Genomic DNA, 12,546 nt, shown 5'->3' with positions numbered 1-12,546 from the left:
TCCCTGGCTTCACTCTTTGCATATAAACACATTTGTTATTCTTAATCACTTCCTTTAATCAATCCCTTACTAGAGCATACTGCTTAACCTTTGAAAATCCACACTTGTATTTTACAAAAATGGAAAATTCAGACTTCTGCTGTGTGTGACACACCATTAACTGCACAAAGACACTCTGTATCTGTTATGTTACTGTTTACTGATGTGTTAATGTAATAATGACCCATCTGCTTCTGCTGTCTATGAGGTACTTTCTATCTATAGGGATGGAAATTAATGACAGTCTCTCTGAGATGCCTGATGTCAGAGCTGGGAAAGGTGTGAAGCGTATATAAGAGCTGGATTACTCATTGGCAAGTGGGGGACAAATACTCTAGTGGATGCAAGCTTGGGATTGTTCATGAAGCTTTCTTACCATTAGAGGCATTCTCTGATTTTGCTGACACTGAAACATTAAAAGGTAAAGAGTTTCCTGTTTATGGGAAAATATTATTTGTTTAGGGAAGAGCAGATTTGGGATTAAACATATGGCTTATTTCAAAGAAAGCCTAAAGGGATAAAATGGTATAATAACAATTTTCCAGACTGTTTAGAGAAGGAAATTGGGAAAGTGAAAATTTTAAAAATATTTGAAAATTGAGCAGTATCAAGGGACTATATCAATAAAACTACTATCTTTGGAGATTATGTTTAAAAAGAGATTTTTTTTTTTACAGTAGGTTCTAGTCTCAAATTCCATCAACCAGAGCTATAAAAAATTTCTTGATTTCAATGCTGAATTATTCTTTTCAGAAAATTTGAGAAGCAATGTGCCTCCTGAAGCTGCCGGTAGTTCTCATTGTAATCTCAGTTGCATTAAACCATCTGAAAGCTACTCCTATTAAAAGGTTAGTGTCTTAAAAATCTTGTTTTCTTTTGTAAAATGTGGGAAAATTAGAATTAAAATCTGCTATATAATTAACAGCCCTTATGCCAATAGATGCATCTTTCTGACAGAACTTCTGACAGACAGGAATGGATAGTTCCAGTTTTGTCAGGAAATATGCTCTTGGAACCTAGAGGGGCAAAACCAGAATACAAAGCAGGAAAAGCCAAAGGGTAGTAATTTCCACTATATTAACCTGATTCTCAAATAAACTAGAGAAACTTAAAACATATATTCTATATCAGGTGGGATTTTACTGTATATTTACATAGATTTTTTTCTCTTAAGAGGGCTCTGGCAATATCCAAAACTATTACATCACCGTCTGGCAATTGAAATACATAGAAATAATCAGGGAGCAAATTATTATTTTTAAGAACTAGTTTAAAAGCCATTGGCTCCTAGGGGATTCTTTCTATATTGTTAACTGTTCTATGAATGAAATAGAATTATTAAAAAATATGTTCTTCATGAGATTACTTCTGAGCTGCTCTAAATGTAAATTTATACTTCTTAAAAATGTTTTCAATAGGTAGCATGTGCATCAGAATTTCCTAAGAAGGCTTATTTCAAAAGGTGTCATGTCATTTAAGTGGTAATTTTAAGGAAGTCTAAAAACTCTGTCAGGTGAAAATGTTAGCAATAATTACAACTTTCAAGGGGAAAGAACTGTAATTCTCCATTTATTTAAAAGATTCTCAAGTCCAAATTCATGCATATGTCATAAACAATATAATTGAGGATTTGTTTGTGCCTAAATCAGTTTGACTCCTCATAGTCTTGTAGGACTCAACTTACACACTCTTTAAGACCGAGTAGTATTAAGGTTACTTTTGAAAAGAGTTTGCTTTGGGATGCATGGGTGGCTCAGTCATTAAGTGTCTGCCTTCGAGCTCAGGTCATGATCCCAGGGTCCCGGGATCGAACCCCGCATCGGCCTCCCTGCTCCGCGGGAAGCTTGCTTCTCCCTCTCCCGCTCCCCCTGCTTGTGTTCCCTCTCTCGCTGTGTTTCTCTCTGTCAAATAAATAAAATATTAAAAAAAAAAAACAAGAAAAGAGTTTCTTCAAGTCACATGAAAACTTTTCTTGTAGAATTATTAGTGTCTTGTCTATTTTCCTTTGAGGTGTTTTTTTGTCGAGGTGGCAGTCTGTGGTGATATGTAAAGAGTTCTGCAGCACCCACGTGTAATAAATAACAGGAATCCTCAGATTTCTTTTGTCCTTTCAGGCTTATTGAATTTACAGGATGTTCGTCTCAGAATTAACTCTAATTTTCAATTGGATTTTTGTGGGTAAAATCAGTGAAACTGACATGAAGTTTCTGATAAACCAGCAGAATAATAGAATAACAGGAAAATAGCAGTATTATCTAGTATTTCTGTCTATATCTTGATTTTTTTCTTTCATTAGATATAGACATTTGATAAGCACATTTATCCAGTATGTCTTTATGTATACGAGTTTATTATGAGGTGAACTCCACTCATAAATAAAATAGTATATAACATTATTTATTTTCAAGTTATTTTCATATTAGTCTCACAATCTCTTAATTTGAATCTTTGTTAGAAATACTGCCAAAGCATTCTTCAAATTACTCTTTAATGAATTTCCAGAAACCAGTATGTCTGATCATTTTTTTTAAAGGGGGAGAATTTATCATCCTGATCTGTTCAACCATGTAATATTCTATAAATCTCATAAAAAGCTGTGAAAGCCTATGTAGAAAATGACTCAAATCTCACACACTTTTTAAAAGGCAAAGCTGATATAGATTTATCAATGTCATTTTTCTTATAAAATTTAATCACCTCATTTGAGATCTTCTTTAACTTCTATGTCTGTATGAGATGAGATTAAGAGGAAACAAAATGACTTTACAAACCATCCCAAAAAATATTTTATACTCTTGACTGAGGCACAAGGATTACACACTTGCCCACCAACTTTTAAACACTCAGTAAATATCTGCCTAGCAGATAATCAGAGGTTAACCAACAGTATAATTACTTCCACAAATGAATATTGAGAACTGGAGCACGGATACAGTTTAAAACTGTTTTAAAAATCCTTGAGGGGTGCCCGGGTGGCACAGTCGGTTTTTCCACTCAGGTCGTGGTCTCAGAGTCATGAGATCAAGCCCCTCAACAGGCTTGGTCCTCAGCACAGAGTCTGCTTGAGATTTTCTCTTCCTCTCCCTCTGCCTCTCCCACTCATGCTCTCTCTGTGTCTAAAATAAATCTTTAAAAGCCCTTGAAACTGAGATGTTTTTAAAGAGAGATAATATAAGAATGATTCTTCAGTCTATAGTCATCACTGTTTAAACTCTTAAAGTTAGGAATTTGTGCATGTGTGTAGGTGGTCAATGGGTTTGAACTAGCGTCTGTCACTAGATGCTAGGCAGGCCTTGTCTGCCCAAGTAGTTAAAGAGAGAAAAAAATGCCTGAAAGTAGGGGTGTGATGCCTTTTACTAACCATTTCAGCCATCTTTTTCTATCTTAATGATAGTTTGGGAAAGAATCTTGTACATACTGATGTTATATTTACAAGAAAAGTCTTGTTTGGGAAAGCAGTTTCATAATAATGAAACAAATCAACATAGAAGCTCTTAATATTTCTTATAAGTGGAATGATGGCTCTTCTAGCTAACTCAAACAGGATATCATTTTAGTTGGAATAATTTTAAGTATTGTTACAGACCTTGAGACCAATTATCAACGTACTACTCAGACATTTAACACATAGATCAGTTCAGACTCTGCTCCAGGCATTTGCAAAATATATCTTGGGACAGATATCACTTTGAACCTTCCCAATTTGGCCCATTATTTCCTTTATTGCTTTAAACTTATTATTTTGAAGTGTTTGGGTCAAATTCTAATTTCTGCTTTTTTCAAGAAAAACTTATTCTCTTTTAGAATTAAGAGATTTATGAATTATTGGTTTAATTCTTAAAAAGCATTAAGTCATTCTTTGGAAATGTACATTGGCCATGCTTACTACACATGCAAAGAGAAATAATTAAATAAATAATATGACTAATATTGACATATTAGACCAGGTAATTAGGTCCCAAAATGGGTTTCTTTTGCCTGAATAATAGGTTTGTCAGCATACACTTATATTCAACAATACCAAGTTTACCTGATGCCATAAGAATTTTCTATATTTGGAAGAATATATGAGCATAAAACCCTAAAGATTTACATGAGATTTAAAAACACTTACTCTTGGGCTATCCCTATAGAGAGATATAGACAATGAAATATTCCCCATACAAAGCAAACACATTGAGATCAAATCTATTGCATTTTGCCCCAAATTATGTATAACAACTTGCTTCTGAATGTAGCTTCATATCTATATCTCTTTCCCAATTTACACTTATCCTAAGTTTTACTAATATTTCGATTTCCATGGAGCTGAAAACTAAAACATATCCCTAGTTTTCCTAATCATGTGCAAAAAAGGGAAGCATGTTATTATTCTGTATCCATTTCTAATACCATTTTGAGAGCACGATGGAACAAAGGGTGGTACAAAAATACAGAGTTGACATAAATTCTGAAATATAGAATTTATATATATATATAGAGAGAGAGAGAGAGAGAGAGAAACAAGAGTTAACATTCAAATGAATTACTTAACCACAGTGATAATTTCTGACTTACCTGGAATATTATTATGTAATTGTTCCAGGTGGTGAAAGAATGTGGTGAATACTAATACTATTAACATAAAAGTCTTTTGTTTTTAACATTCAACATAGTCCTATCATTAAAATTGTTAAAAAGAACCAAATGGGCAGAAGAAAGATAGTAATGTTCATGTATTTATGTTAAGAGTAATAGAACTCCCAATCTACAACAGTGAAAGTGCATGAACCAGTGATAAATTTGATTCCCCTTGAGCATTAATGGTACCTGGCATTTCTCTCTTAACACCCCCGATTTAATGATCTCAGGGATCTTAACAAAAATATCTTATACTGCTTAATTTTCATTGGAAAGTTGTGGGAAATAAATATATATATATTTAATTCCACATATTCCGGATTACATATAAATTTTATATTCTAAATCCTCTTTATATATTGGGAACTAGATTTATTAAGATTTAGAAGAATAAAAGAAGATTTAGAAGAATGTAAGACAAAGACACACTTTTTTATTATTATTACTATCTGGAATAACTGCTGAAATTTCCAAGGATCATACTGAGAAATTCAACATTGACTATAACGGATGTTTTGCTATATGATGTCCCAGACAAAAATTGCTTCTGCTGCATCTTCAAGGTGTCAAAAAATCTTGGTCATCCAGATGTTTCCAAACCAAAACGTTGAGTTATTTACATGAAAATGTTTCCTTTAGTTTTTATCAATATGGGATATCTGTTGTCCTATAGAAGTATGGGTTAGCCTGGTGATGGGTATTAAAGAGGGCATGTACTGAATAGAGCACTGGGTGTTACACGCAAACAATGAATCATGGAACACTACATCAAAAACTAATGATGTATGGTGATTAACATAACATAATAAAAATTTTTAAAAAAGGTGTATGCAATCTGAGTCTAAGGCTCTAACTTTCCATATTTGTTCCATGTCACCAGTCACCAGATGGAAAAGCGGAAATGCAACACTGCCACATGTGCAACTCAACGCCTGGCAAATTTCTTAGTTCGTTCCAGCAACAATCTTGGTGCCATTCTCTCACATACCAATGTGGGATCCAATACATATGGCAAGAGGAACACAGCTGAGATTTTAAACAGGGGACCATTGAATTACTTTCTCCTTTAGAGGTCAATGTATCTCCACAGTTCTTATTGTTTCATGTATAAATATCCTAGTGACTTCCTCTGTACTTTAACATTAGCATTAACATGAGTTTCTATGTCCCATGTTTATTGCCAGTACCTATAAATTGTCATGGTAAGAATTGTCTTAAATTTAATGCTAATTAGAATCCCATAATAAAAAAATCAATGTCTTTAAAAATAAAGTGTTTTTGCTATCAATTTTTATTTTAAAAACATATTAAAAAGTCATTCTTTTGCCTGTATCTTTATGACCTGAGTTTGAGAATGCGGGGCGCCTGGGTGGCTTAGTCATTAAGCGTCTGCCTTCGGCTCGGGTCATGATCCCAGAGTCCTGGGATCGAGCCCCGCATCAGGCTCGCTGCTCCGCAGGAAGCCTGCTTCTCCCTCTCCCGCTCCCCCTGCTTGTGTTCCCTCTCTCGCTGTGTCTGTCTGTCAAAGAAATAAAATCTTAAAAAAAGAGAGAGAGAGAAAATGGTATTTGGAAACTTGGTAAATTGTAAATAGCTGAGAGTAAAGTTAAGAACACTAAAAAAAACCAGCAATTATAAGGACCCTGTTAAACAATTTCTTTTTTTTTATTTTATTATGTTATGTTAATCACCATACATTACATCATTAGTTTTTGATGTAGTGTTCCATGGTTCATTGTTTGCATATAACACACAGTGCTCCATTCAGTACGTGACCTCTTTAATACCCATCACCAGGCTAACCCATCCCCCCATCCCCCTCCCCTCTGGAACCCTCAGTTTGTTTCTCAGAGTCCATAGTCTCTCATGGTTCATCTCCCCCTCCGATTTCCCCCCCTTCATTTTTCCCTTCCTGCTATCTTCTTCTTTTTTTTTCTTTAACATATAATGTATTATTTGTTTCAGAGGTACAGGTCTGTGATTCATCAGTCTCACATAATTCACCAGAGCACATACCCTCCCCAGTGTCTATCACCCAGCCACCCCATCCCTCCCACTCCCTACCACTCCAGCAACCCTCAGTTTGTTTCCTGAGATTAAGAATTCTTCATATCAGTGAGATCATATTATACATGTCTGTCTCTGATTGACTTATTTCGCTCAGCATAATACTCTCCAGTTCCATCCATGTCATTGCAAATGGCAAGATTTCATTCCTTTTGATGGCTGCATAATATTCCATTGTGTATATATACCACTTCTTCTTTATCCATTCATCTGTCGATGGACATCTTGGCTCTTTCCATAGTTTGGTTATTGTGGACATTGCTGCTATAAACATTGGAGTGCACATACCCCTTCGGATCACTACATTTGTATCTTTGGGGTAAATACCTAGTAGTGCAATTGCTGGGCCATAGGGTAGCTCTATTTTCAACTTTTTGAGGAATCTCCATACTGTTTTCCAGAGTGGCTGCACAAGCTTGCATTCCCACCAACAGTGTAGGAGGATTCCCCTTTCTCCACATCCCCGCCAACATCTGTAGTTTCCTGACTTGTTAATTTTAGCCATTCTGACTGGTGTGAGGTGGTAGCTCATTGAGGTTTTGACTTGGATTTCCCTGATGCCGAGCGATGTTGAGCACTTTTTCATGTGTCTGTTGGCCATTCGGCTGTCTTCTTTGGAAAAATGTCTATTCATGTCTTCTACCCATTTCTTGATTGGATTATTTGTTCTTTGGGTGTTGAGTTGGTTAAGTTCTTTTTAGATTTTGGATACTAGCCCTTTATCTGATATGTCATTTGCAAATATCTTCTCCCATTCTGTCGGTTGTCTTTTGGTTTTGTGGACTGTTTCTTCTGCTGTGCAAAAGCTTTTTATCCTGATGGACTCCCAATAGTTCATTTTTGCCCTTGCTTCCCTTGCCTTTGGCAATGTCTCTAGGAAGAAGTTCCTGCAGCTGAGGTCGAAGAGGTTGCTGCCTCTGTTCTCCTCTAGGATTTTGATGGACTCCTGTCTCACGTTTAGGTCTTTCATCCATTTTGAGTTTATTTTTGTGTGTGGTGTAAGGAAATGGTCCAGTTTCATTCTTCTGCATGTGGCCATCCAATTTTCCCAACACCATTTTTTGAAGAAACTTTTTGCCATTGGACATTCTTTCCTGCTTTGTCGAAGATTAGTTGACCATAGAGTTGAGGGTCCATTTCTGGGCTCTCTATTCTGTTCCATTGATCTATGTGTCTGTTTTTGTGCCAGTACCATACTGTCTTGATGATGACAGCTTTGTAATAGAGCTGGAAGTCCGGAATTGTGATACCACCAGCTTTGCTTTTCTTTTTCAACATTCCTCTGGTTATTTGGGGTCTTTTCTGGTTCCATACAAATTTTAGGATTATTTGTTCCATTTCTTTGAAAAAAGTTGATGGTATTTTGATAGGGATTGCATTAAATGTGTAGATTGCTCTAGGTAGCATTGATATCTTCACAATATTTGTTCTTCCAATCCATGAACATGGAACGTTTTTCCACTTCTTTGTGTCTTCCTCAATTTCTTTCATGAGTATTTTATAGTTTTCTGAATACAGATTCTTTGCCTCTTTGGTCAGATTTATTCCTAGGTATCTTATGGTTTTGGGTGCAATTGTAAATGGGATCGATGAAATAGAAACCAAAAGAACAGTAGAACAGATCCACGAAACTAGGAGCTGGTTCTTTGAAAGAATTAATAAGATTGATAAACCCCTGGCCAGACTTATCAAAAAGAAAAGAGAAATGACCCAAATAAATAAACTCATGAATGAAAGAGGAGAGATCACAACCAACACCAAAGAAATACAATTATAAGAACATATTATGAGAAACTATATGCCAGCAGATCAGATAATCTGGAAGAAACAGATGCATTCCTAGAGATGTATAAACTACCAAAACTGAACCAGGAAGAAATAAGAAACCTGAACAGACCTATAAGCACTAAGGAAATTGAAGCAGTCATCAAAAATCTCCCAACAAACAAGAGCCCAGGGCCCAATGGCTTCCCAGGGGAAATCTACCAAACATTTAAGAAGAATTAATACCTATTCTTCTGAAACTGTTCCAAAAAATAGAAATGGAAGGAAAACTTCCAAACTCATTTTATGAGGCCACCATTACCTTGATCCCAAAACCAGACAAAGATCCCGTCAAAAAGAAGAATTACAGACCAATATCCTTGATGAACATGGATGCAAAAATTCTCACCAAAATACTAGCCAGTAGGATCCAACAGTACATTAAAGGCATTATTCACCACGACCAAGTGGGATTTATCCCTGGGCTGCAAGGTTGGTTCAACATCCGCAAATCAATCAATACATTAATAAAAGAAAGAACAAGAACCATATGATCCTCTCAATAGATGAAGAAAAAGCATTTGACAAAGTACAGCATCCTTTTTTGATCAAAACTCTTCAGAGTATAGGGATAGAGGGCACATACCTCAATATCATAATAGCCATCTATGAAAAACCCATAGCGAATATCATTCTCAATGGGGAAAAGCTGAGAACTTTCCCCCTAAGATCAGGAACACGGCAGGGATGTCCATTATCATCACTGCTATTCAACATAGTACTAGAAGTCCTAGCCACAGCAATTAGACAACAAAAAGAAATAAAAGGCATCTGAATCGGTAAAGAAGAAGTCAAACTCTCTTTGCAGATGATATGATACTTTATGTGGAAAACCCAAAAGACTCCACCCCAAAACTGCTAGAACTCATACAGGAATTCAGTAAAGTGGCAGGATATAAAATCAATGCACAGAAATCAGTGGCATTCCTATACACCAACAAGACAGAAGAAAGAGAAAGCAATTCCTTTTTGCATTAGATTTCTGAAATGAGATAAAATGCAATTTAAAAAAATTAATTTTTGCTCTTGACTCAGTCAAAATATTTTTTGAAATTATATTCTTTGTTATACTAGAGGTTATTCAAAAAGTAAAAGCAATTTGTGTTTATGAGGGTTTCATTGTGTGTTATCATTGTTGAGCTTTTATTAAACATATATGCCCTTTATTCTGTTAAAATGGCTTTCAGCAGATTTCAGTCATATTTTGATGCAGGGTATTGCAAAAGCAACTAGTGTTCCTATTAATCATGTATGTCCTCAATTAAAAGACCATAGGCCTCTGGAAACTATATATTGTATGGTAACTTATTTTGTTTGTTAAACTAATTGGACATTTCTGGCAGAGGTTACATGTGTATGATACACTTTTCTTGAAGGCAGCTGTTGAATTGGACATGAAATATAATGTTTCCCTCTAAGTCTGATTCTTACAGGGGTATCTGCTGTCCCCTCACCATGAGTTAGTTACTTTTGGAAGTAGCATTAACCAGATTAGCTGCTATTGTGTTGTATTATGCCATTTCTAGAGGCACGAAAGTTGTATTAAAAAAAAAATCTCAATCTTGGTGGGAATCTGACTCATTAACTTGACTTATACATTAAAATTTCCCTTTATGAAGTGTGCCCTAGATTACCATATTATAGTTGTGTGTGTGTATGAGTGCATAGAAACAGGATATGACATTTATAATGATTTTATGTCATAAGTTGCATGCTGAAATAAATAAATCTATAAATTCCTTTTTGTGATAACCAGTTGTCTGTCCTTCTTTCAAAGTGGATTCGAGCTCGACATTTTAAATTGAGTGTGATTAAGTTAAATTTCTTAAACTGACTTATTTAAATTTTTCCTGTAATAATCTACTTTAAATAAAATTCTTTTGCATATCACCTCTATATCAACTTCCCAATCTATTTTTCAAGAGTTATAAAAATGTTAATGAGTGCATATGGCATTCAAGGACAGTGTATATTGTAGCAAACAATTATCAGGACTAAGACAAGAAGTATGTGTAGTTAGAGTAACCTAACAACCTCTGGTGCTAAGGAGTGAAATGTAGTTAGGGTGGCTATGTAACTTACTCCAACTGGGAGATTTTGGAGAAGAAAAGAGGTTATTATATTGATATGAGAGATATTAACAGTAGATGTTCTAAAACTTAGTCACTAAATTTATTATCAAAGTGAAACATTTGAACAAATTCAGTATTATTTTCTTAGTTGGTAGACCAGTAAGGAATCTAAATACATAAAAGTTGGGAATGCCTTATCACTTGAGGCTTACCAAATACTTTCCCTGATTTTTTATAATTACCTTGTGAAAATAATGAGTAAAACTCAATTGATGTAATTGGAAATATCAACAGTAAGTTTTGGTGACTACATTTGTCCCAACCTTTCTCATTGTGTCTATGATACCTGAAATCATAGGTACTCTCAAATAATCTAGAAGTGAGTTAAGCCTCCAAATACTAATATTCATGCCACAAATTATATTCCACTAAACAACTAAAAGCACAAATGATTCCTCTATCTTCCATGTTGCAATACAGTCAGACATAGAATTTATTTAGTAACGCTATATTTAAAACTTCTGGAAATTCTCTTGAGCATTTTGAGAGAACATTATGCAATGAACCTCTCACTTCTCTGAAAACTGAATATCATTATCTAGCAATATTATGCAGAATATCTTTTGATCGAAGTAGAAGAGCCTGTGAGTCCAAAGCTCCTTTGAGTACAAAACAAGTTTTTCATATAAATTAGGAGAAAGTACTCTTTTTCTACCAACTATTTTCCTTTTCACATACACACTACCCAAAGCTATGGAAAGATTCATCTTCCACTCAGTGCATTTGTAGTAGACATTATTAGTGCTCACCAATATCCTCTCTTTCCTGAGCATATGAGAGATTATAGTCTCAGCACTCTTGCATTCAGGTGAAGCCATGCGGCTAATTCTGGCCAGTGAAATATTAGAAGTGATGTGTGTCATTTTCAGACTGATCTAGTAGGTGAAAGGCCTATATTTTTTCAATCTTTCTCTTTCCTCTGCTGCAGCAGTTCCTGATGAGGAGGCCTCCATCAGGCTGGAGCCCTGAGTGACTTCATGGCGAGCATTCCTACCAATCTGTCTTGGACATGGAGTATGATCAAGAAATAAACTTTTGTGACTTTTATCTATAACCTACCATAAGACAATAGCCAAAGTCAAACTTTCACCCTACCTAACAAAGCTGCTTCTCCTGTCAACTCCATTGAACTTAATAATATCATAATCATTCTCCCACTTAGTTCAGGCTTGACATCTTGGAATTATCACCAATTGCTCAAATTCCTCACTCCACATGTTCAAGTCAGTTACCAGGACACATATACTTGAAAGCCTCCTTGCTATTAAGGTATGTTTCTTCTTTCTTCTTCCATTGCCGATCATGTCACTCCAGACTCTTTACTATAAGCCAGGACCCTACAGCAACCTGCAGATAGTTCTCCAACCTCCAGGATTTTCTGCCCTTCTGTACACTAATACCAGAATAAGTTTCCTAAAGCACATTTCTTACTGCATCAGGCTTCTACACAGAATTTTTAAAAGACTTGTTCTTAACCTACTAAAATCCATCAAATTCTTTAGCCTGACATTCAAGTCCCACCATAAATTAACCCCAGTCTTCCAGCTTTACTGCACACCATCTCGCTTTATACATTTATTCCCTGCCAAACTCCTTGGTTGTTTTCATTGTTCTTGTTCCATTATCACCTGTCCTCTTCTTTTCCAGTCTCTGTCTCTTCCCGCCCTTCCCCCCAAGCTGAACAACTGTCCCCAGTGCAGCCTTTTGAAATCTTCTAATGACAAAGTCAACATCTTTCATCATTCCCTTCTTGAATATGATTTCTCCACCCACTGAGCTGTCATCACACGTTGAGGATATATTTTAGATTCAAAAGAAATACATAATTTGAGTATTATATTATGACCATTTTATTTGTATTAAA

General features: G+C 35.5%; 1 protein-coding gene across 1 annotated transcript; it reads left to right on the top strand.

Moving 5' to 3' along the window:
- Positions 1-371: 371 nt before the first annotated feature.
- Positions 372-5,806, top strand: IAPP (islet amyloid polypeptide). Its single transcript, XM_025879611.2, has 3 exons — positions 372-460; positions 793-887; positions 5,540-5,806. The coding sequence occupies exons 2-3, from the start codon at positions 808-810 to the stop codon at positions 5,727-5,729; spliced, it is 270 nt and encodes an 89-aa protein (XP_025735396.1). The 5' UTR covers positions 372-460; positions 793-807; the 3' UTR covers positions 5,730-5,806.
- The last annotated feature ends 6,740 nt before the right edge of the window (positions 5,807-12,546 follow it).

This window comes from Callorhinus ursinus, unplaced genomic scaffold, assembly GCF_003265705.2.
Source record: "Callorhinus ursinus isolate GAN/ISIS: 27379988/994484 unplaced genomic scaffold, GSC_fseal_2.0 scaffold27, whole genome shotgun sequence".
NCBI classification, from domain to species: domain Eukaryota; kingdom Metazoa; phylum Chordata; class Mammalia; order Carnivora; family Otariidae; genus Callorhinus; species Callorhinus ursinus.
This window is presented reverse-complemented; position numbering and strand designations above follow the sequence as displayed.